Genomic DNA, 24,555 nt, shown 5'->3' with positions numbered 1-24,555 from the left:
GTGCCAGTGCTAAATGGTTAGCTAGAGCGTAGTCCAATCTGGATAGAGTCTTGTGTGTAACCGAGTGGCACGTATACTGGCATTGGCCTGGGTTATGGAGACGCCATATGTCATGGAGTCCTATTTCGGATGCCAGCTTGGCGAAGGATGTGTCCTTGTGGTGTGGAACTACACCCTGTGGCGGCGTTTGCTGAGGTAGTGTATCTAGGTTGGCGTCCCAGGTATTGTTAAAAATCGCCCAGCTATAGAGCTGGGGTGTTTGGATATTGTAGCATAAATACTGCACCTTTGCGGATTACTTCGGGATGGTATGGGGGTGGTATATACACATTCAGCAGTAGTAGTGGATGTGAGTTTATTATACAATTAAGGAAAATGTATCTACTTTGCGGGTCGTGTTGTATAGCCAGCATTTGAAATTGCACTGATTTCCTAATGATACGCCCATCCCACCCATGGGCGCCTGAGAGCTAGGGTTTTGCTGCCTGTGATGTGAATTTCTTGGAAGCATGTCACATCGGGGGTATAGCGTTTGAGAAAGTTAAACACTGTGGCTCTTTTAATTTTATTGTTTAGGCCCCAAACATTCCATCCCAGTATCCGCAAAGCCTGCACATTTTCTTTATTATTACCTTGTGGCATAGGTTTTTTGGGTAGGCTGTATTGTGCCTCGCTGGTAGTTCAGTTGTGTCACAAGCTCAGTATGTCGTTTGGGGAGTTTGGAACATAAAAGGGGAAACATTTCTGGTGCAGTATTCCCATTGCCTCTTACCCTCCCTGCTGTGAATTAAACGCATCACAGCCTTATACCCAAAACAAAGTTATTAGCCAACCGGGTATGTCAGGGTTTATTCAATATTTAAATCATTTTTAGCAGACTTAAGTTATAGAGATCAAAATTACAGAAAGATCCCTTATCCGGAAAACCCCAGGTCTGGATAACAGGTCCCATACCTGTACTGAACTGTTGTTTTTCTTTTTTTTACATGAATTTAAATCCCACAATATCTAAATCCAGCAAATTCTATTATTACTTCAGTTGGAGTGACAGCATATTCATTTATTCTGTTCTGGCTGTAAAAATAATATATATAATTTTTTTCTTACATTTCAGAATGACGCTGTGCTCAAATAGGCATTTAACTATTAAGATTATTCTATGAGATCATCTTTTACAATCCAAAAACAGAACCAAATAGTTCTGATTCTCCACCCAGTGGGTCTAATTCAGTTGCATGCGAAAAAATACCACATTTTATCTCTGGAAATTGCCACTCAGGATTGATCCATGGTGACCCTCCCCAGTCATTTGCCAACACGGAGTAGCAGGAGGCCCACGTCTCTTTAGAATCCTGCTTATGTGGCCAGACTGCTCATGACTGACAAGATTGAAGAATAATATTACCACATAGTACTTTTAAAGTTTTAGTGGAGACAATGCTAGAGGTATACACACTATACCACGACATCTACCTATAACCCTTGAAGTATTGTAACATGTTAAAAAAGGTAGTGTTGGGCATTGTGGTATGGAAACATCAATCTGCTTTTGTTCTTCTCTGTTACCATGGAATAACCCGGGTGTTGTATTTCCCTTTTCATTGTAATCCTACATGCTAATGAAACGTTAGTGCCATTTCCTTGCTTGCTAATGTTCCAGATAGCAACACATCATGCAGAGTATCAGTTTCTATTCCTTTTATGAAACTTTGCACTACCTGCACTTATTCACCTGCTGAATTCTCATGTCCTTATCCAAATTGCTCATTCTTTTTTCTTCATCATTGGGCTTTAAACATGTTCCCAGCTTTCATCCCCCTAGTACCTCTCTGATCTTGTGCATCTTTATATCTTTTTATCTTCTCTCATTTCTGGCTGCCATCAGTGCCACCGGCTTTGCACATTCTGACATATAACAAATTCAGGCCAAGGTAATTGTGGAACAAAAGAAGTTGATCTTTCTGTTTTTAATGTTGTTGACACCAGCAGCAGTTGAGTTAATTCATTTGTGTTATGTATAAACTAAACTGAAATGGTATTGGTCTATTTTCTCTAGCTTAGGTGATGTATGTACAGATCATTTCTTTACATAGTTGAGAAAATGTCACATTTTTAATCTATGAAGGCTGGAGTGAGCATACAATGGCTTGCAAAAGTATTCGGCCCCCTTGAACTTTTCCACATTTTGTCCCATTACAGCCACAAACATGAATCAATTTTGTTGGAATTCCATGTAAAAGACCAATACAAAGTGGTGTACACGTGAGAAGTGGAAGGAAAATCATACATGATTCCAAACATTTTTTACAAATAAATAACTGCAAAGTGGGGTGTGCGTAATTATTCAGCCCCCTGAGTCAATACTTTGTAGAACCCCCTTTTGCTGCAATTCCAGCTGCCAGGCTTTAGGGTATGTCTCTACCAGCTTTGCACATCTACAGACTGAAATCCTTGCCCATTCTTCTTTGCAAAACAGCTCCAGCTCAGTCAGATTAGATGGACAGCGTTTGTGAACAGCAGTTTTCAGATCTTGCCACAGATTCTCGATTGGATTTAGATCTGGACTTTGACTGGGCCATTCTAACATGGATATGTTTTGTTTTAAACCATTCCATTGTTGCCCTGGCTTTATGTTTAGGGTCGTTGTCCTGCTGGAAGGTGAACCTCCGCCCCAGTCTCAAGTCTTTTGCAGACTCCAAGAGGTTTTCTTCCAAGATTGCCCTGTATTTGGCTCCATCCATCTTCTCATCAACTCTGACCAGCTTCCCTGTCCCTGCTGAAGAGAAGCACCCCCAGAGCATGATGCTGCCACCACCATATTTGACAGTGGGGATGGTGTGTTCAGAGTGATGTGCAGTGTTAGTTTTCCGCCACACATAGCGTTTTGCATTTTGGCCAAAAAGTTCCATTTTGGTCTCATCTGACCAGAGCGCCTTCTTCCACATGTTTGCTGTGTCCCCCACATGGCTTGTGGCAAACTGCAAATGGGACTTCTTATGGTTTTCTGTTAACAATGGCTTTCTTCTTGCCACTCTTCCATAAAGGCCAACTTTGTGCAGTGCACGACTAATAGTTGCCTATGGACAGATTCTCCCACCTGAGCTGTAGATCTCTGCAGCTCCCCCAGAGTCACCATGGGCCTCTTGGCTGCATTTCTGATCAGCGCTCTCCTTGTTCGGCCTGTGAGTTTAGGGGGACGGCCTTGTCTTGGTAGGTTTACAGTTGTGCCATACTCCTTCCATTTCTGAATGATCACTTGAACAGTGCTCCGTGGGATGTTCAAGGCTTTGGAAATCTTTTTGTAGCCTAAGCCTGCTTTAAATTTCTCAATAACTTCATCCCTGACCTGTCTGGTGTGTTCTTTGGAATTTGTGGTGTTGTTGCTCCCAATATTCTCTTAGACAACCTCTGAGGCCGTCACAGAGCAGCTGTATTTGTACTGACATTAGATTACACACAGGGGCACTCTATTTAGTCATTAGCACTCATCAGGCAATGTCTATGGGCAACTGACTGCACTCAGACCAAAGGGGGCTGAATAATTACGCACACCCCACTTTGCAGTTATTTGTAAAAAATGTTTGGAATCATGTATGATTTTCGTTCCACTTCTCACGTGTACACCACTTTGTATTGGTCTTTCACGTGGAATTCCAATAAAATTGATTCATGTTTGTGGCTGTAATGTGATAAAATGCGGAAAAGTTCAAGGGGGCCGAATACTTTTGCAAGCCACTGTATCTCTAACATAATAGCCAGAACTCTACTTCCTCCTTTAGGGCTGTGGCAGATGGGGAGACTAGTTGCCCGCAACAAATCTCCCTTGTCACGGGCTGCTAATTTCCCAGAAATACCATCCCACCGGCGAGTATGTAAATCGCTGATGGGACAGCATACGCGGAGCCGCGATTTCCCCGAAATTGTGGAAGTTTCCTCTCAAGGCAACTTCGGCGATTTCGGGGAAATCGCAGCGCCACGTATGCATTTCGGGAGATTAGTCGCCTGCGACCAAGGAGATTTGTTGCAGGCAACTAATCTCCCCGTGGGCCACAGCTCTCTAAGCAGTTAGCAGCCAGTAACCAATTGGTGACTTGAGGGGGGTGGCATATGGGACATAACCCTAACGTCAGAGACTAACTAAGGTTAGAAAACTGAAAGTAGGAAGTAGTCTTCTGGCTTTTATGTTAGACAATATTTTTTATTTTGCGCAGTTTATCCATTTTACACAGTTTCACTTTTACACTGAACTGTTCCTTTAAGATAATCTTTAGTATGTTGAAGAATGCCCAGTTCTAAGCAACTTTTCAATTGGTCTTCATTATTTATTTTGTATAGTTTTGTAATTATTTTCCTTCTTCTGATTCTTTCCGGTTTTAAAATGGGGGTCACCGACCCCAGCAGTCAAAGAACTATTGCTCTGTGAGGCAACAATTTCATAACAGTTGCTGACATAGTTTGTTTATAAAATTGATATCTTCATGATGTTTGTACAGATTTCAAAAGAAAAGAGGACTCCACAAGTGCAGTGAGCAAAGTGGAAATTTGAGCAAAGTTGCTGTTTTTTACTCATAGAGCAGCAGTTTCCCCTAAAGTTGCGAGGAGGTGTTCTGTCCAGTTTGCCAATATTAACGCAACTGAACATGCACTTCAGCCCACAATTGAGCTGAAGTTTATCGCCCACCGTTTCTGGTGTTTGGCATGCAAGTGACGTCTGCACCGGAATCTTTAGGCACAAGCGCGCTTTGCCTTTTGATGCTGAAAGCAAAGGGAGCCCAAGGGCTACTGCCTGGTCTAGGGGTGGTGGGTTCCCCTGCATCAGTAGGTCCAACAGCACTTGGTTCAGAACAGAAGGCCACAAGGACTGAGTGGTGCAAAAAGCGCTTCATAGAATGGGGTTTAAGCGCAACTCACTGTGGGGAAAGTGCATCAGTGCTTGATGACCCCTAAGATCTTTTTCATTTTCCTTTATAAGAAGTATCACCCATAATTATTGGGTAATAATGTGTCCCTTGGGTAAAATAAACAGGGGGTAAAGACTGTGTAAAAAGCCTCAACTTGCATGTACCCCTTTCTTTAATAGCTGGAAAGCTCCTGAATTCCACACTTGGCACAGTTAAGCAACGCCTAAAACCGTGATCTCCAACCAACATGTTGCTCACCTACCCCATGGATGTTGCTCCCAGTGGCCTCAAAGTAGGTGCTCATTTTTTAATTCCTGGCTTGGAAGCAAGTTTTGGTTGCATAAAATCCAATGTAATGCCAAACAGAGCCTTCTGCAGGCTGCCAGTGCACATGGGGCCTATTAAATAGCCAATTATTGCTCTTATTGGCACCACCAGGAACCTTTTTTATGCTTGTGTTGCTTTGCAACACTTTTTCCATTTGAATTTGGCTCACAATAAACAATTACCTTTGATGGCAATTACAGTGTTAGGGTTATTATAATATGTACTATGGCTTTCTACACCAAGGATAAGTGGTGAAAGGTTTGGAAATTTTTCAGTATTCTGATTGACTTTTACCTGCTGCTTCCCGAATCAGCTTGAATTCCTCTTCCGTTTTATAACTTGCACCCAGCCCGACTCTCCGTTGATGGTGTTGTAGATGGGTGGGATCAGATGCCACATGGGAGGGGTTGACAAGATTACATCACAGAAGGGAGGGGCCCTGCTTCAACTTGCTTCCTGTAACTGACTAAAGGTGGCCATACATGGTAAGATTCGCTCATTTAAATTACAGAAAGACCCCCTTATTTTGAAAGCCTCAGTTACATCTCATTGTGAAAAACAGAAAACAGGTCCCATACCTGCATACTTTAATAATAGTGATTGTTGGCACTGACTAGTTTTCCAGAGTCGTGAATGGATCTTCCCATAACAGGGAAAACTCCCCTGTAATATCCGGCACAAAGAAATTCCGTGACTCTTGTTTGGTATTAGGCAATCATCTGCACTAAGCGCAGCTCAGCAGGAGAATGCTACTGGATTGTGTCTAGCTCGCTTGAAACAGCCATTTTGATCCCATAATTGCTGTACTTCAGACCGAATGGAAAGTAAAATCTTCTGTACTAGTTCTGTTGTTTAATAAAGCTGTAGATCCTTTTTTTATTTTCTCCAGGCAACGGCTGTACCTACTGCAGAGCTGCTCATTCTTTCTGTTTATAGAGAAAAGAAACAAATTGTAGCTGCCTTTGGGTGAATGAGATACTAAAATGTCATTACATCTGGCAGCCGCATTCCAAACGAAAAAAAAGATATTTAACAAATGGGAAGATGATGATGAATGCTGTTGGGCAGAAAGTAATCTATCAGCTCATTTTCTGTCTTGTATCCTGCATGAAATGTTCCCAGTGCAGGTTTCAGCCCTATTACTGATGGCACTTGGAGAATTAACTTTTCCTTTTTGTTATTTTATTCTTCATTAGGTTACTAGATTTGTTCTCTATTAGTGTATTCTGTTGAATAACGTATAAAGTCAGTAAAATACTTTCCTTCCCGTAGCAGATAATTACTAGAGATTGATTCTTGAGCATGACTGCAATCTGTTGGTCGCTGCTGTACATGTAGAATGTTTTGAGATTAAATGAAACTGGGTAAAATAGGCGATATAGTTAGTTAGGCTAAAATGAAATCTATAAAGGCTGGAGTGGGCAGATGTCTAACATAATAGCCAGAACACTACTTCCTCCTTTACAGCTCTCTAAGCAGTCAGTAACCAATCAGTGACTTGAGGGGGGCCATATGGGACATAACTGTTCGGTTAGTTTGCATTTGAACTGACCCCCAATTTGAAAGCTGGATACAAAGAAAAAATAATTAAAATACATTACAAATATCGATGAGTGAATTTTTTTGCTAGACATGGATTTGCAGCAAATTTTCGCATTTCACCATTGGCGAAACGTTTTGCAAAACTCCGCCGTAGAAGCTTGCACCTTATGAATATAAGCCTTGAGAAACAACTTAATCTTATCTATGCACTGACGCATGTTATACTCCTTGTGTCCTCCTTAAAATTCTTGTCCCGCATTAGCCATTTTTGAAGGCCATCCTTGAAGCTAATGAGGTTCTGCTCCATCTTATTATAATGATCTCTTTGTTACACAAGGGGTATAAAAGCCCTGATCACGTAAGAATAAACTGGACAAGTTTGAACTTCCATTGGAGTTGTGTCGTTCTTGTCCCCGTATACGTCTTGGTCCTGCCAGGAGGTCTCCCTTTGGATTACTAAATTTACAGTCGGCGGTCAGGAACCTTACAGAATTTGTCGCGCGTCAAAAAGTCACTGTTGCGTCAAAATAGGCACGGTCATGTCAAATTGGGCACAGTCGTGTCAAAAAAGACACACAACAAAAAAAGGACGCGGGCGCCAAAAAAAGTCACGCGAAAAACGTGTTTCATGGATTTTGCGCCGTTTCGCGAATTTTCTTGTTTCGGGAATTTTTCTGCGAATCAAAATGGGACAGATTCGCTCATCACTAATTACAAATAATTTCAATTTAATTGCTCATTCTGTAACACAATTAAAAGAGAACTACCCCTTTAAGGGATTAATTTAGCCAAGTACCCGCCCAGACTCTGAACTAAACTCTGGATTTAGTTCATACCTAGAATTTTACGTAAACTGGTCAGCATTAATTTAAAGGAGAACTAAACTGACTCACAACATACAGTTGTATAGAATATAAAAGGCATAATACAAGGCAGATTAGAAATGAATTGGCATTTACATTACATTATGGCAGCTTAGAAACCAGTGTAATTTGCGTCAGAATTTAATAACTGGCCCTGTAGCATCAGTTTCTATGAAATTCAAACCTTATTTTCTGCTTTTTTATATATTTTTTTTTAACAGCTGCCCAGGCCACTCTGAGCATGTGCAGTCACTGACACAAACTCCAAGATGGCAACCCCCATATGCACCAAAGGCCTGAATCATTAATGTTGTTGTAATGTTGTTAATTCTGAAACTTTAGACTGGTGCAGTAAGTTCACTATATAAAATACAGCATTTCTACCCATATTTGTTTTTAAGGTGTAGTTTTCCTTTAAAAATGCATACAAAATCAGAGAGGCTATTTTTTTAAAAAAGCAGATCTGTGGTGCATTTTGGCATCTACTAAAATGTATTTTAAATTACATCAGTATTCCAATTTTCTGTTGCAGTGGGAATAGCTCTCGGAGAATTATTTAAAAAGCAATTGGCGAAAGCCTTTTAATCTTACATTTCCATCATTCTGTCGTTTATATTTAATAAATTAGCATCACAAATAGTCTTCATTTGATCAGTTGCCCTTTATGAGATACGTTATATACTCTGCCAGCCTAGTATTTATTCCAAGAACTTACTGGGTTTTTTTTAGGGACGTTCCAATCAGTGACTTATCCTGGTATCAGCGTGTTGGACCGGGGAAGGCATTGAATGATGCTCTGTCAGACAGTTTTCCCCTGGGGCAGACTACTGATTCATTCTAATTACCGGGCAGTTAGTGCATTTCACCAAGTGAAATGAGTCAAGTTCTGGAAGCTTAATAATATAAATAAAACATTAGTCAAAAAGTAAACAAATAAAGACTTTTTTTCCCTAGTTTAGTGGGATTTGTATTGTTTCAACACTGGTTTCCAGCCTTAAGGTGGCCATACACAGGTTGATTGTAACTGCCGATATCATTCCCTTGGACCGATTCGCCATCTTATCGGCCCGTGTAGGGGCAGGAACGAGGGGCATGTCTGACCGATATCTGGCCTGAAATTGGCCAGGTACCGTATCAATCGGGCAGGTTAAAAGATTTAGTCGGATCGGGGACCACATCGGCTCGTTGATGCGGTCCACGGACCGGCTGCCCCATTGCCGCCTTCATAATTTGATCGTTTGGCCCCAGGGCCAAACAATCGAATTGGCCTACATGTTCCCCAATATTGCCCACCCGTAGGTGGGGATATTGGAAGAAGATCCGCTTGCTTGGCCACCTCGAGCGAGCGGATCTTCACTTGTAATGGGCACCATTACGCACTGTGCAGAGATTTACGATTCACTCCTTGCATATTTATATCCCTTTGGATAATTATGCACCCACAGCTATGTAATACTCTTTTATTATCCTCTAAACAGCGCATCTTTAATGCCTTTTATTCAGATTTCCAGAAGTTTAATTACCCTTTTCATCTCTATTAAATCTGCACTCGCGCTCCGTTGTATAATCTGCCATGCGTTCATTCCTTCGGTTTTATTTCATAAACATATGGAGAATGGAGATCAGGCGTATGCTGCACCCATTAAGAAAGGGAATAGCTGCCAAACGTATAAATGTGGATGGTTATACGTTTGACTTGTTTTATGTAGTTATAGGGAATCTATATGTTTGAACAAAACTGGCAGCAGTTAGTTTATACCTTAATATCAGATTGGCTTGATATGCATAGCAATGCGTATTTATATTTTTACCACCTCTTGGGATGCTCCCCATGCCTAAACTCGGAACATCTGCCAGTAATGCTCAAAAATTAAAAAATGGATGCTAACAGGAACAAGTATGGGGAATACTACGTATCCATTCATCGACTAATAAAGCCATGCAGGCATGATTGGCCTTGGTTTTTTTTTGTAAACCCTGTAGAGATCTGTGTCGGTCTGGCCAGTCCTACACACACTTTCATCTGATTCATTAAGAATTCTACTGCTTCATTAAATATGTTCCACAAGGAGTAAGTTTTTACCTGCAACTTGTTTGCTGGCCAGACCGGGGATGTAGTTGGCCAGCTTGAATATATTGCAATGTATGGACAAACAATCCCTGTTTTGTTTAAAGGGGATGGCATTTTTAGTAGCATAAAGGAGAAGAAAAGGTACTTTACTGCCAATAGATTCACCACATTAGTGCAAGCTAGAATGCTATATTTATTATACAGAAAGCTTTACCATACCTGAGTAAACAGCCCTAAAACCCCTCTGTTTGTTTAAGATAGCAGCTGCCATTTTAGCTCTGTCTTAGTAACTCCTGTGCTGCAGCTCTAGCTGCTGGTAGTTCAGATTGGGAGGGGGAGTAAATTCTTATGGGAGGGGGAGCAAAGACAGGGAGGGAGAGAGCTGCGCAGACTCGTGTCCTTGCATGAAGGAGAGTAAGTCTGATATGTAAGAACATGTTTACGCAAAAGAAGACAATAAATCCTGTGTTTCTTTTGATAGAGAACTCAGTACAGCTTGCTATTAATGAAGATTAAAGGAGAAGGAAAGTCATTTTGGCATTTTACTGCCAATAGATTTGCCACATTAGTGCCACCTAGAACAATATATTTATTCTGCAGAAACCATTACCATACCTGAGTAAACAGCTTTAGAAGCTTTCTCAGTTTGCTTAATATAGCAGTTGCCATTTTAAGTAGCTTTCTTCCTGCTTATAGCTCAGATCACACATTCCTAAGGGAGGGTGAAGGAATTTCTTAGCATTCTAGTGGGAGGGTAGCAGGAGAGGGGAGAGAGAAGAGAACTTTGCAGACTCTGGCCACGGGAATTAAGAGAGAGGAAGTCAGACACTGGAACATCATGTTTACAAAAAAAGAGACAAGAAATCCTATGTTTCTTTTGATAGAGGACTCAGTGCAGCAATTCTGTAAGTGCTTATGGCTGTATTTACCACTGGCTGCTTTACCACCTCTAGGGGGCATCTCTGGGGCATCCGGTTGAATAAATCATTTCTAACGTCTCTCCATTAGCATGTACTTAGCAAAACAAGAGAACACATAAGCAGCATGCTTTTTCATGCAAAAACTCTGTGTAGCTTTTATTCACTGCCTTTAACAAAGGGCTGAATACAGAATGAGATGGGAAAATGGCGAATAAAAACGTCTCGCTGGCAGAGCTTGTCAGGGTCACAGAGGGCTATTTTCCATGACGGAAGCAGGGCATTGTAGATACTGGCCCTGTTATTACATAGAGCCCCAATCAGGTCAAGGCTAACAGATTGTTTTTCCTTTCCTTTAGACTGTGGGTAAATGTGACACTCTGCTTTCACAGCAATTATAACAGTGTCTGTCATTTCGACTCTTTTCTGGGAATTTTGCTTTTTTTTTTGTATGTTTGGAGCTTATCTATTTTGTAACACATCTTCTCTAATATGTACCTTATTTTTTCATCTTTCTGGCTGACACCAATTTTCAGATCAGTTTCTGATTTCCATCTTTAAGGGTAAGGCGTACATCACAGGCCACCGAAACAAGTACATTAAAGAAAAATGACAAGGTGTTTTCTTTCTTGTCGTATTGTGGGACTGTATGGTAAAAAGAAAGCCATGTTTATGCACACTGAGTATGCAGGGACATATTATGTCTATTTATTGTTGGACCCCACTTTTATTCTGCATTAAGTGATGATTCATTTTAGTAGTAGTGTGGCCTACACTGCAACTAATCATTGGTAATTGCCATGAGTTAGGGATAACTATGAATATTGGATAGAATCATTCATTATTATTTGTCCAAACCAAGCATAAAACCCAGCCTATATGGTTAATAAAGAGATTTAGTATTCCATTGCCCTTTCCTCAGTCCCATTGCCTGGGGACTGATGTCTGACAGCCCATTGACATACCAAGAATTAACATACTTTCTCTTCAGCGCGGCTTCCTCTAATAGTTAGTGATTAATCTGAAAATTGGCATGCAGAATGGCACTTTAAATTATAATTCTTTGTAATATTCTCAAGTGGACATTTCCAGATTTGAAAAACTTGAATAAAACCATCTTGTCAGATAATCAAAGCCAATGTTCTATTGTATTTCCGTTAAAATAGATTCATTTTCTAAATGGATTTTACTTCTTTGTGGCCCCAGACCTAATGTGCATGAACTGTACAGTAACAAACCAACTTTTTGCTTCTAAGTTTGGCTATTTGGCTATTTACCCTACTGCTCATATGCACCTGGATTTGCTGTAAAGAGGATCTAGAACACGGGTGTCAAATTCAATCACATAAGGGGGCCAAAATCTAAAACACAGGCTAAGTCGTGGGCCAAATTTTTTATTAATATACTTAGTAAGATACTAAAGGGTATATTTATCACAATGTGTAAAAAGTGGAGTTAGACATTACCGGTGATGGTGCTCATAGCAGCCAATAGATGCTTTGCTACTGTTGAAAGCTGATTACTGATTGGATGCCTTGGGAACATTACTGGTAATGCTTCACTCCACTTTTTAAACAGCATGATAAATATACCCCTTAGTCTTAGTTACTATGTGAGGAAAATGGAAATTGATTAGGCTGGATGGTCAGACACACTAACCAAGGGCCACATAAAACAGCCAGGTGGGCCGGATTTGGTCCCCGGGCCTTGTGTTTGACATATATGATCTAGAAGGAGTAAGATGGCGGCATGTGGGTCCTGCAGGGCCTGGGGTCTCAATAAGTTCTTACAACCACTAGCGGTACCTAATATTTTTGCAGTCTCCCCAGTGATAATACCTCTCCTTTGAGTTTTAACAAGCCCCTTTCCTTACACAAATGATTTCTTCTAGCATAGAAAAGATTCTTTTTGAGCCATAAAACCCCCAACCCACTTAATGATTTGTTGGTGTGTTAGAGCTCCAAGTTCTAACACCCAAGGTCCATTGAGATTTCACAGTTGAAATTTTAAACAAATCTCTACCCAAAGCTTTTCAGTTTGAAAGAGCGTTGATAAGCAGCACCTTGGGTGATATGGATAGGAAAACATAAGCAGAAATGGCACACTCGGATAGTTACTGCAGAATATCGAAATCAGCCATTCGTGGGGAACAGTGTTTATTGCACACACAATATGGATCATCTCTATCCTACTGGCTCTTACTCTGCTATGCTCTGCTGGTTGAAACAGAAGGTATGAATAAGTTCTCAAGGCAAAGGGCTAAACATTATGTAGGAAATATTATACCCCCTGCTGTAAAATATAGGAAGAGGATATAAGCCATTGAGGAGTTCCATGAACATATAAAGGCTGCCAGTTCTGAGAGTACATTACTGTGCTTCTTGCAATACAGCTTTAAAGGAGACATATCATATAAAATTAAGAATGTACCAATGAATTATACTCCTATAAATATTATAAGGATTGTGCTTAAAAAAAGTTGTTTCAGACTGATTTATTAAGCAATTCCCCCCCCAAACCCCAACTAGTCCCGCCCATCTGTTCCACTTCCTGCTGGCTGAATGTGCAGGGGGGATGGCTCTTGTCACCCTGCACTGTAGGATAGGAACCAATCAGCAGCTAGGCTGACCTGATAGGGAACAAAAGCCTGTCTTTGTTTGTGTGACTGCAGGGCTGTGATTGGCTCTCTCCTCCTGCAGTGCTTCTGGCAGGGACTGTTAGGACACACCCACCCCTCATTTGAAACACAGACAGAGACCTGATAGGATCTATAGGGAGCTCCAATAAAGGGGCCATTTTTGCAGACAGTATTCAATTTTATCCCAAAGTGAAACCAGCACCATAAATTATTCATAATAGCCTACAGGATTAGGGTTTTTTTCCATTTATCCAACATGTCTCCTTTAAATAGGTCATGTGACACAAGTGACATCACTAAATATTTGTTTTTCAAGTTATTTGTGACATTTTTCTATGATATAGCTATGATAGAGCTGCCCTCCTCCTTGAATACTGCTCTACTGTAAGTTAGCAGGTCTGTATTTATAAGGGGGCGCTGAGGGGGGCATGTCAGTATCCTTACTCCTCCCCACTATCTAACATGCAATTAGCAATGGGTTTGGCTGGGGGAAAAGACAGGGCTGCCACACACCTCTCCTGCATGAGGTGCAGAAAGGACCCAGGTGTAGGTATCTACCAAACAATCGATGCTCTAGCACTTGCACCCAGATCATTTCTAAATGAAGCCTCCAATATTTGTGAATTTCTATATGCACCTAATGAAAGATACTGTATATAGCTTTTGATGTACACAGCATTAAAGGGGTGGTTCACCTATAAGTAAACTTTTTGTATATTATAGAATAGCCAATTTAAAAAATGTTTCAGTTGGTCTTCATTATTTTTTAGCATTTTTTAACTATTTGCCGCCTTTTAACTCTTGCAGCTTTCAAATGGGGATCACTGACCCCAGCACCCTATCATTGAAACCACTTCCTGGTTGCTAAGGTCATTTGGACCCTAGCAACCAGATAGCTGCTAAAACTCCCAACTGAAGAGCTGCTGAACAAAAAGGGAAATAACTAAAAAAATAAAAATGAAGACCAAATGCAAATTTCTACATACTAAAAGTGAACTCAAAGGCGAACAACCCCTTTAATGTGACTTTCTGCAACCCACTACTCACCTACAACATGTACATATTTCTGTGTTTGTGCGCTTAGGTCAATCTAGGGAGCAATCCGTATCTGTTTACGTTTGTGGCCACCCCGGAGCTGATGCCTTGCTTCGCCTTGCGACATGATGTGGACGCCCTTCTCTGGCAGCCCGTTTCCGAGCAGGCGGATAACCTTTGGGATCACATTGCAACATTCAATGCCCTAGGTAAGCAGAAATTATTAATGGTTACCACTGAAAGCGCGACGTTCTTCATATGCAGGCTTTCCAAGAAAACTGTTTGATGCAGCGTTAAACACAATCCTCAGTAGGCCAGCTGCCAGTTTAGGTTCCTGATCATGTAATAGCTATTTGGCAGTATCCTAGATCAGTGGGTATCATAATTATTTGATTTTTCACTAGAAATGCATCTGGCCTCTTTACTACTTCGCAATAGGGAACTTTATTACTTGATAGTCCTTATACCCTTTCTTGTTGTGATCGTGAAATATTCTGTAACCCCTATTTGGCTGTTGGTCAAAATGTCCAGCTAGGAGAGAGCACGGGGTACAAGTGACCCTGTTTCAACAGAATGGGTCTTTGCAATGTGGAAGTTGCTATATGAAGGGTGTTGTTTAACTAAGCTTATTTAGTAAGAGCAGTTTCTGGCTCCATCCAGGAGGATAGAGGATTAGTTCTCCTTTACAGGCACTGTTGCCTTATTGAGTTTAGATACAGGTCAGAGTAAATCCCTGAACCATCATCGGCCGTTTGGGATCCGGTCCAATAAGAGTGATATCCTAAGGATAAAGAACTACCTTCCCTAGACCTTCCACAGTGGTGCCAAATTGGTCTGCTATATTATCTATACCACCTGTCTTGCTCTAATACCTCATGGTCTGTGAGTATATCTGCTGAGCCCTGTTATTTTTGGATTTGTGTGTAAATAAACCTGTTCTTTAGTTCATAACTAAGAGCTCCTGGGTCCACCTGTTTAAATATTGCACTTCACACATACACGTGGCAGTGGGAGGTGTAGTTATACAACATCCTCCATATAGCACCTTCCACATTGCGAAGGCCCATCCTGTTGAAACAGAGTGACGTGTACCCAGTGCTCTATCCTAGCTGGACATTTTGACTAATACAGCCTAATAAGGGTTACGACTCAAAGAATACGAATGCCAAAAGCACCTTTGGTGCTCAACATCCTAACATAAGTCATGGGGATGCTAACCCCCATATGGAATTAAAGGCACTGAGTTTGCCAAGGAGCAGTAACCCATAACAGCCGATAAGATGTTCTCTTTGAAACAGGTGACCAGTAAATGCTACCTACTAATTGGTTGCTTATGGGTTACTGCTCCTGGGCAAACCTAGTGCCTGTTATTACACAACCCCCTAAGGGCAAAGACACATGGGGCAATTAGTTGCCCATAGACTCCAATGGACGTCACTGCGACCAATCGTGCACGCATTTTCGCTGCGTGGATTAGTCGCACCGACTAATCTCCCCGTGACTAATTGCCCCTAAGAGTTCTAGTCTAGTCTAGTAGAATATATGGTTGGATATCACTGTGATAGACATTTCAAGGGCTGATTGCTGTACTTGGAGCTGAAATGCTCTTTATGTTCATCATTCCTCTTTCTCAGATACTTTTCTGCCTTCTCTGTTTTAGGGTACATTATAGGGATCAAGTTGTCCCTTGTTATCAACTTTTGCTTTTCCCCCATAGTGTTTTGCACCTAAAACCATGTTCATTAAAGGTTCTTGCTTTAAAATGTGCTCTTCACACTTCTGTATAGTTGCACTCAGTGCTGCTCAGTCCTTTCTGCCTCCCTTTTCAAACCAGACACTGCTGTGCCCATTGGCGTAGCATGAGAGTGATGTTACACTACTCTTTTGGCACAAGTGTGCTGCCCCTATTGATGCAGGGCACTGACCGCTTGGTTAGGGGTGGCAGTAGTTCCAGGGTTCCCTCAGTGCTCTGCATCAATAGGGACAGCGCACACGTTACTCTCACAAAGAAGACTGGAAATGACGCCAGGCAGACATAACTGCGCCCCAGTTTGTGACGAAGCACACGTGCAGTTGCATCCATTTTGGCGAATCGGAAGCAACTGTGGTAGGCACTTTATGTGCCCTTATATGCCCTTATATCCGTGGGGAAGGGGTATGAAATTACTCAGTAAGGTCAGACATACTTGAGGAAATTATGTCACCAAAAGATATTCAAAATAAAGTTGTTTGTAATGCGGCGGGCCAGAGGACATATCAATACAAATTTTGATAAAAATCTGATTTCTGTTTTGCTACACATACCAACTCTACTAAAGGCATGAAAATAAATTGTGATATATATTATTTCTTCTTTTAGTCTGGGTACAGAGCTGGGCAGCTCAGTGGGACTAATTACTTGCTATGGTGCCACGTGGTTCAGTTCTATGAAATGCACTTCATGGCGTCCGCAGCACAAAAAGCCCATAGGTACTCACCCAAGCAGCTGCCCTAAAGCATCAAGCACATACGGAGGCCATTAGCATCATCATGCTTACACCATTCTCTGCGTAGTGTCTATAAGCCAGGGAGCCCCCCCCCCTTAGGTGCCAGAGGAAAAATGCAGGGTACTGTTGCTGGAGGAAGGATTTTGATGTTAAAAGCTTACAGTCCAGAAGAAGAGGGACCTGAGGATTTAAGAGGTGTTTCCATAGACTCTGGGTCCTACTGCTACGTACATTCCAGTTGTAATATTTAGAAGTGCAAATTGAGGATTTTTTTTTTTTTTTTTTGAGACATTCTTTTAGAAGAATTGCTACAAATCCGCACCCAGGAGCTAAGGATATTAATATACAAATGATGCATTTTCACAACTCGTTCTATTGCAGCTGAAAGGGAAATTGACATGCTTTTTAAAATGATCCGTATGTTATTATTTTGGTCCAACAGAGAGTGGGGTAAAACCAAGGTGGTGTTTCCTGTGAATAGCATGCAGATCATTTTGTTAAATACAGGTTTAGCAGAGATGGAGGTTGAGTTGTCACTGCATATTATCAACTCGCTGTGGTTGTCAGTGCAGCAACAGGGCGATGGGTTTTAGACGGGATCTGACTGAAAACCGCAGGCGGAGAGAAGTGGAGTAAACACTCCATGTAACTGGGGCCAAAGAGACAAGGAAATGCTTTATCACTGGCAGTGCCAATTGGTTAGGTTCCTACTACGCTTTTATAATCTGTAACTGGACCAGTACTCCACTAAAAAAAAACACCAACTCATGGTAGTATTCTAGTGAGCACCATGCCACCATTTTGTTTCCTGCCCTTGGGATCTTCACAGATGCTCTGGACTGGGAATAAGCTAGCGACACTCACTAGTTCCCTGGGCTGGATCATTTAATGGCAAAGAGGAGTGCAGGCACATAGGGCCCCTCATGATTAAACATTTACACAATATAAATAATGCTATAGGGCAGGGATCCACAACCTTTTTCTACTCATGAGCAACATTTAGATATAAAAAAACGTTGGGGAGCAACACAAGCATGAAAAAAAAGTTCCTAGGGGGTTCCCAAAAAGGGCTGCAATTGGTTATTTGGTAGCCCAATGTGGACTGGCAGTACACATGGTTTTATGCCTCCAAAATTTGCCTCCAAGCCAGAAATTTAAAAATGGACACCAGCTTTGAGGCCATTGGGAGCAACATCCAAGGGGTTGGTGAGCAACATGTTGTTCCTGAGCCACTGGTTGGGGATCACTGATATAGGGTCAGTAGCAGGAAAAACAAACTGCTCAGTGTAAACCTATTGATGAAATCTATAAATACAGTTGGTATCTGTAAACAGCTAATAGTATGGTCATACTTACACTTGCCAGTGTGTATTTTTTCTATAAGGCCCTGACCCCATGTTGTTATTTACAATACAATGGGGAATGTATAGGCCTGTCATTAAGAAGTTTCAAATGGGGACATTCTTACCATGGTGAGAACCTTGTCTCGGGCAGCGTTTAAATGGCTTGTTCACCTTCAAATTAACTTTTAGTGTGTTATAGAATTGCCTGTTAGCAACTTTTCAATTGGTCTTCATTTTTAATTTGTTATAGTGTGTGAATTATTTGCCTTCTGCCTCTTTACCAGCTTTGAGTTGGGGGGGGGAAGGTGTTCACTGAACCTGGCAGCCAAAAACAATTGCCCTGTGAGGTAACACTTTTTTTAGTTATTATTACTTTATGTTCCTATTTAGGCCCTCCTCAATTCATATTATATTCATAATTCATATCTGTCTCTCTTTCAAACCACTGCCTGGTTACTAGGTTAAATTTTACCCTAGCAACCAGATAGCTGCTGGAATTCCAAACTAGAGAGCTGCTGCACAGAACTAAATCATTCAAAAACTGCAAATAATAAAACATGAAGACCAATTGCAAATTGTCTCAATAGCATTCTCTACATCACATTAACCCCTTTAGGTGCCAAATTTCCATACCCCAGAAACTCCCCAATCCAGAATAGATAGGACTGGAACAACGCCATTGGTTTGTAGAATGTTTTCCTGTTGAATTTAAAGAGAAATTAGAGAGCGTGAGAGTGTTTGACCCACTTTTGACGCTTCCAAGCTATACAGTATATTGCTATTGAATAACGGTTCTTCCTTTCACTATAAAGCAACTTATTGTTAGTATAAACCTATAAAAGCCAATCTATTTGCTCGATGAAGTGGGTGTTGAGCTTTTTACACATATTGAAATTTGTATCATTCATTTCTGACAACCCATAGTTTCTCTGAACATTTGAGCTGACAGAATATTTTCCTTGAAACATTGGAAAAGCAATCGGATATTACTACTCTTTTTTTAATGTTTGCTTAACGAAGCTGCCTTGTCGCACTCATTATTACTGCAAATTAGGCTTCAGAAAAGTCATTACATGTGGCTCTGAGATACTGTGTATTGTGCCTTATGAAAAGAGACTAATGGAAGCCTGATTAGCACTCGGCATTACTTCTCTGCTTTCCCAGCCTTTCTAAGCTTTTGTGGAAAAATGTTTTATTGTATAGCGACTTTAATGCACACAGTGGATCAGAGAGGTGTGAAAGGACAAACACACCTGTTAGAATACGTTCCTTTAGGGTGAAGACACATGGAGCTACTAGTAGCAGCTACTTGTCTTGGCTACTAAAACAGACAATGCTGATCATTTACTGATAGTTGTCTCTACGTGTGCTTTAGCAGAGGCAATTCTCAATATTGTCTATGGCAGGGGATTTTCTGGAGTGTAGTAGCTGTGACAAGTAGCTGTGACAAGTAGCTGCTAAGTAGCTAAGAAGCTCCATGTGTCTTCACCCTAAAGGTGGAAAGCAAAAAAATTCACAGCTGCGCTCAATTTTCGGTGGTGCAAAGTCTCCTAGACGTATGGCAACGAAGGGAGGGGAATACAAAGGGGCCTAGGTACAAACAAAGCTTTACAGGTGGTAATCACAAGTGGTGCTCCAGTTTGAGTAATCCATACCAACCAATAAGAAGATGGTATTTACTGACTTACTGTATGCTGATTTTTCAACATCTTGGGTTTATTTATTGCACAAACCAGCCATGCTCAATCACATCCACCCTGTTAAGTAACAATTACTATATACTTAGTATGGCAGCTACGAGGAGAGCACACAGAGCAGGATTGCAGGATGGTACAAAGCAGGATGGCTGAGGTAGTCGGTTCCCCACTTTTAGAGGACCTGGCTGGATGAGAAGCCCAGGTGGGCTGAGACTATATAGCCTGGAAGAATGTAGCGCCCTCAACGGTTTCATTCCATCAGTTTAGAGTGTGCATTCTGCCCATTACAAATTCTTTAGCCTCCCCAAACTTGCTTGACAGTTAAATAAAATAAAAGGTAAAACAATGAAAACTATGAGGCAAACGTTTCTCACCCCCATCCAGAAGCCTGCTACTCTAAAGGATCTTTACCTAGAACTTCTGACAAGCAGCAGTTGAGAACTCTGCTCTGATTGGTGGGAGATTCAGTGCTTTGCTCACAGTAGCTGCTTATCAGAGGTTCTAGGCATTGGGCACAGCCTTCCAGATGGGGGCGAGTAAAATTATTTTAGGCTCCATCCACCTTTCCCTAATCTGCAGCTGTCGACATATATATTTATGAAGAGTTCACAGGGGGTCACGCTGAGTGTCCTTTATTAATTATTTGATTATTGAAACTTAGCAGTAGCCGCTGCATTTCCCCCCCTAGGCTTATACTCGAGTCAATAAGATTTTCCAGTTTTCTTAGGTAAAATTAGGTACCTCGGCTTATATTCGGATTGGCTTATACTCGAGTATATATGGTAATCCTTATTGGGGGCAAAACCGTCCTATTGGGTTTATTCAATATTTAAATGATTTTTAGCATACTTAATTTACGGAGATCCAAATTACGGAAAGATCCCTTATCCGGAAAACCCAGGTCCCGAGCATTCTGGATAAGATGTCCCATACCTGTACTTGATCCCAACTAAGATATAATTACCCCTTATTGGGGGCAGAACAGCCCTATTGGGTTTATTTCATGGTTAAATGATTCCCTTTTCTCTGTAATAATAAAACAGTACCTGTACTTGATCCCAACTAAGATATAATTACCCCTTATTGGGGGCAGAACAGTCCTATTGGGTTTATTTAATGGTTAAATGATTCCCTTTTCTCTGTAATAATAAAACAGTACCTGTACTTGATCCCAACTAAGATATAATTAATCCTTATTGGGGGCAGAACAGCCCTATTGGGTTTATTTAATGGTTAAATGATTCCCTTTTCTCTGTAATAATAAAACAGTACCTGTACTTGATCCCAACTAAGATATAATCAATCTTTATTGGAGGCAAAACAATCCTATTGGGTTTATTCAATATTTAAATGTTTTTTTTAGCAGACTTAAGATATGGAAATCGGAATTACGGAAAGATCCCTTATCCGGAAAACCCCAGGTCCCGAGCATTCTGGATAATAGGTCCCATACCTATACATAAATTTGTATTCAGTTACTTTTCTTTTACCTTCGAGGTGGCTGTGTTTTGTAACGACTGATTCGTTGTTTTGGTGTTTATACCCAATAAGTGAATAATAGAACCCAACTGAAAAGATTGATGTTTCTTATGATTATTTAATGTGTCTGTGTTTGTACTACAGGATACGTCCAGGCATCAAAGCAAGACAAGAAGTTCTTCACGTGTGCGCCCAATTTCTCCTATTCGGCTCTGTGCGAATGCGTGCGCAGAATATTCATCTATCGCCAGCCCACCCCCGTATCCACTGAGTTGTACAACCGGAAGGAGGGTAGGAGAGTCGGGCAGGTTGCTAAGCAGCAGGTAGCCAGCCTGGAAACCACAGATCCCATAGTAGGATTTCAAGCCTCCAATGAAAGGTTATTCGTTCTAACCACAAAGAAATTATCTGTAATAAAGGTAAACAGTACAGATTAATTAAAGAGTGCTGCTGACATATTGTCGCAGTTCAGTAAAACCGAACATTATGCTTCTTTTGTTTTTCTTAAAGAAAGAGACCATTTTTATTGAATGAATTCATTACCTACCTGCATTCCAATAAAATATGTCAAATATAAGTCCCTTGTTTTCTGTGCAATAAGGCAAAAGTGCTAAATATGTTCATAAGGAACCTGCTTATTTATTCTTTTCAAAGGGGGGTTCACCTTAAGTTAATTTTTAGTATGTTATAGAATAACCTATTTCTAGCAACTTTTCAGTTGGTCTTTATTATTTGAATTATGTGTTTTCTGCTTCTGACTCTTTCCCACTTTCAAATTGGAGTCACTGACCCCCGGTACCCACAAAACTGCTGCTCTGTGAGGCTACAATGTTGTTGTTACTTTGTATAGATTATTTTTCTATTCAGGTCCTCTCCTATTCATAAATCAGTCTCTCATTTAAACCTCATTCTGGTTACTAAGGTCATTTGGACCCTAGCAACCAGATAGCTGCTGAAACTCCAAACTGAAGTGAAATAATTAAAAAGTGAAATAATGAAAAAACTAAAGATATTAAAAAAATGAAGACCAGTTGTACAGTGTCTCATAATATTACTGCATCATACTAAAAGTTAACTCAAAGGTGAACAGCCCCTTTAACAGAACACTTAAGAGATCATTCTTAAGTTGATCATTCAAATCAGTCCCCAGTGTTGATTAAAAAGTTCCTATCATATTCACTCATTATGGTTAATTTCTTTAGGAGCTCTGGACACACATACTGTAGATACAGGGGTTAGAATTGAACTCGGGACCCCGGCCAAGCAAATGAGTAGTGCTTAGCACTGTGCCATCCTTGGCTGCTGTAGCAATTTGTACTCGTTTATTACTTATCCAGAATGCCCGGGACCTGGGTTTTCCAGATAAGGGGTCTCATAATTTGGATCTCCCTAACTTAAGTCTGCTAGAAATCATTTAAACCCAATAAGATTGTTTTGCTTCCAGTAAGGATTAATTATATCTTAGTTGGGATCAAGTACAGGTACTGTTTTATTATTACAGAGAAAAGGGAATCATTTAACCATTAAATAAACCCAATAGGGCTGTTCTGCCCCCAATAAGGGGTAATTATATCTTAGTTGGGATCAAGTACAGGTACTGTTTTATTATTACAGAGAAAAGGGAATCATTTAACCATGAAATAAACCCAATAGGGCTGTTCTGCCCCAATAAGGGGTAATTATATCTTAGTTAGGATCAAGTACAGGTACTGTTTTATTATTACAGAGAAAAGGGAATCATTTAACCATTAAATAAACCCAATAGGGCTGTTCTGCCCCCAATAGGGGGTAATTATATCTTAGTTGGGATCAAGTACAGGTACTGTTTTATTATTACAGAGAAAAGGGAATCATTTAACCATTAAATAAACCCAATAGGGCTGTTCTGCCCCAATAAGGGGTAATTATATCTTAGTTGGGATCAAGTACAGGTACTGTTTTATTATTACAGATAAAAAGGAAATCATTTTTAAAAATGTGAATTATTTGATTACAATGACGTCTATGGGACATGGCCTTCCTGTAATTTGGAGCTTTCTGGATAACAGGTTTCATATAACGGATCCTATACGTGTATGTGTCAAAAAAAGGTAAATCGTTTAAAGTAGTCTTCTAGTTACTTACTTCCTACCCCTGGTCGATTCCCCTCTTGCACCCTCTTAGGGAACTTTACCTGTAAGTGCTGTGTGCCACCTGTACTTGATCCCAACTAAGATATAATTACCCCTTATTGGGGGCAGAACAGCCCTATTGGGTTTATTTAATGGTTAAATGATTCCCTTTTCTCTGTAATAATAAAACAGTACCTGTACTTGATCCCAACTAAGATATAATTACCCCTTATTGGGGGCAGAACAGCCCTATTGGGTTTATTTAATGGTTAAATGATTCCCTTTTCTCTGTAATAATAAAACAGTACCTGTACTTGATCCCAACTAAGATTATCGTTATTGGAGGCAAAGCAATCCTATTTAAATGATTTTTAGCAAACTTAACGTAGGATATCCAAATTGCAGAAAGATCCCATATCCAAAAACCCCAGGTCCCAAGCATTCTGGATAACAGGTTCCATACCTGTACATAAAACATTATATAATATAATTAAGTACAGAAAAAAAGATATCAGATAACATTTTGACCTATAAATAGCTAGAGGAATTGCTGTCAAGTGCACAGCAATACAAGATATGATACACAAAATTATAACCTGAGAAAAGTTGCTCCATTAATATCACAATCTTGAATTTCATAGAAACAAAAGATAATAGCTGTGAAATGAACCATAATCAGACAAAAAAAAAGATCTGTTGATCTGTACAAATGATATATTCTTAGTTCATGAACAGCTTACAGGTATGTACAGATGAGACATACAGGGAGTATGACATTCCGCCCATGAGTGGTCTGTTCCAGAACCATGGTTATTCCAAGAAGATTGTCCGTAAAGCACTTGAGTAAGCAAAGAATAAAAGAAACCTGGGACAAAGTGACGGAAAAGGAAGATGAAAGGAGATTTTGATTTTAGTACATCAATCAAATTGTAATTCTCATTTATAGCTGGAAATGCGTCATTATGGCAACAGGCAGAGTGTGCGCACACAGAGCGGTGCGGATCGACGGTCGGCCTGGATAATGTTTGCTTTCGCGTTTTCAAGGCCAACCGCCAGAAACCTCGTTTTGTACGATATTTGGTGCGTGTATGGCAAGTCAGCGAGGCGACCAATATCGCAGAAGGTTGCGGATAACGGTCAACTTG

At 40.6% G+C, this 24,555-nt stretch overlaps 1 protein-coding gene across 2 annotated transcripts in view; it reads left to right on the top strand.

The window, feature by feature from the left end:
• nudcd1 (NudC domain containing 1) overlaps positions 1–21,876 on the top strand; it is a 121,271-nt gene extending 99,395 nt beyond the window's left edge. For both annotated transcript variants that reach the window (XM_031903384.1, NM_001016621.2), the window contains 2 exon segments: positions 14,344–14,503; positions 21,444–21,876. In XM_031903384.1, the coding sequence (XP_031759244.1) occupies positions 14,344–14,503; positions 21,444–21,736 (453 nt within the window). In that variant the 3' untranslated portion in view covers positions 21,737–21,876.
• Positions 21,877–24,555: the final 2,679 nt, after the last annotated feature.

Source organism: Xenopus tropicalis, chromosome 6 (genome assembly GCF_000004195.4).
Source record: "Xenopus tropicalis strain Nigerian chromosome 6, UCB_Xtro_10.0, whole genome shotgun sequence".
Classification (NCBI taxonomy): Eukaryota; Metazoa; Chordata; class Amphibia; order Anura; family Pipidae; genus Xenopus; species Xenopus tropicalis.
The sequence above is the reverse complement of the archived record's forward strand: the minus strand, read 5'-3'. Positions and strand labels throughout refer to the sequence as shown.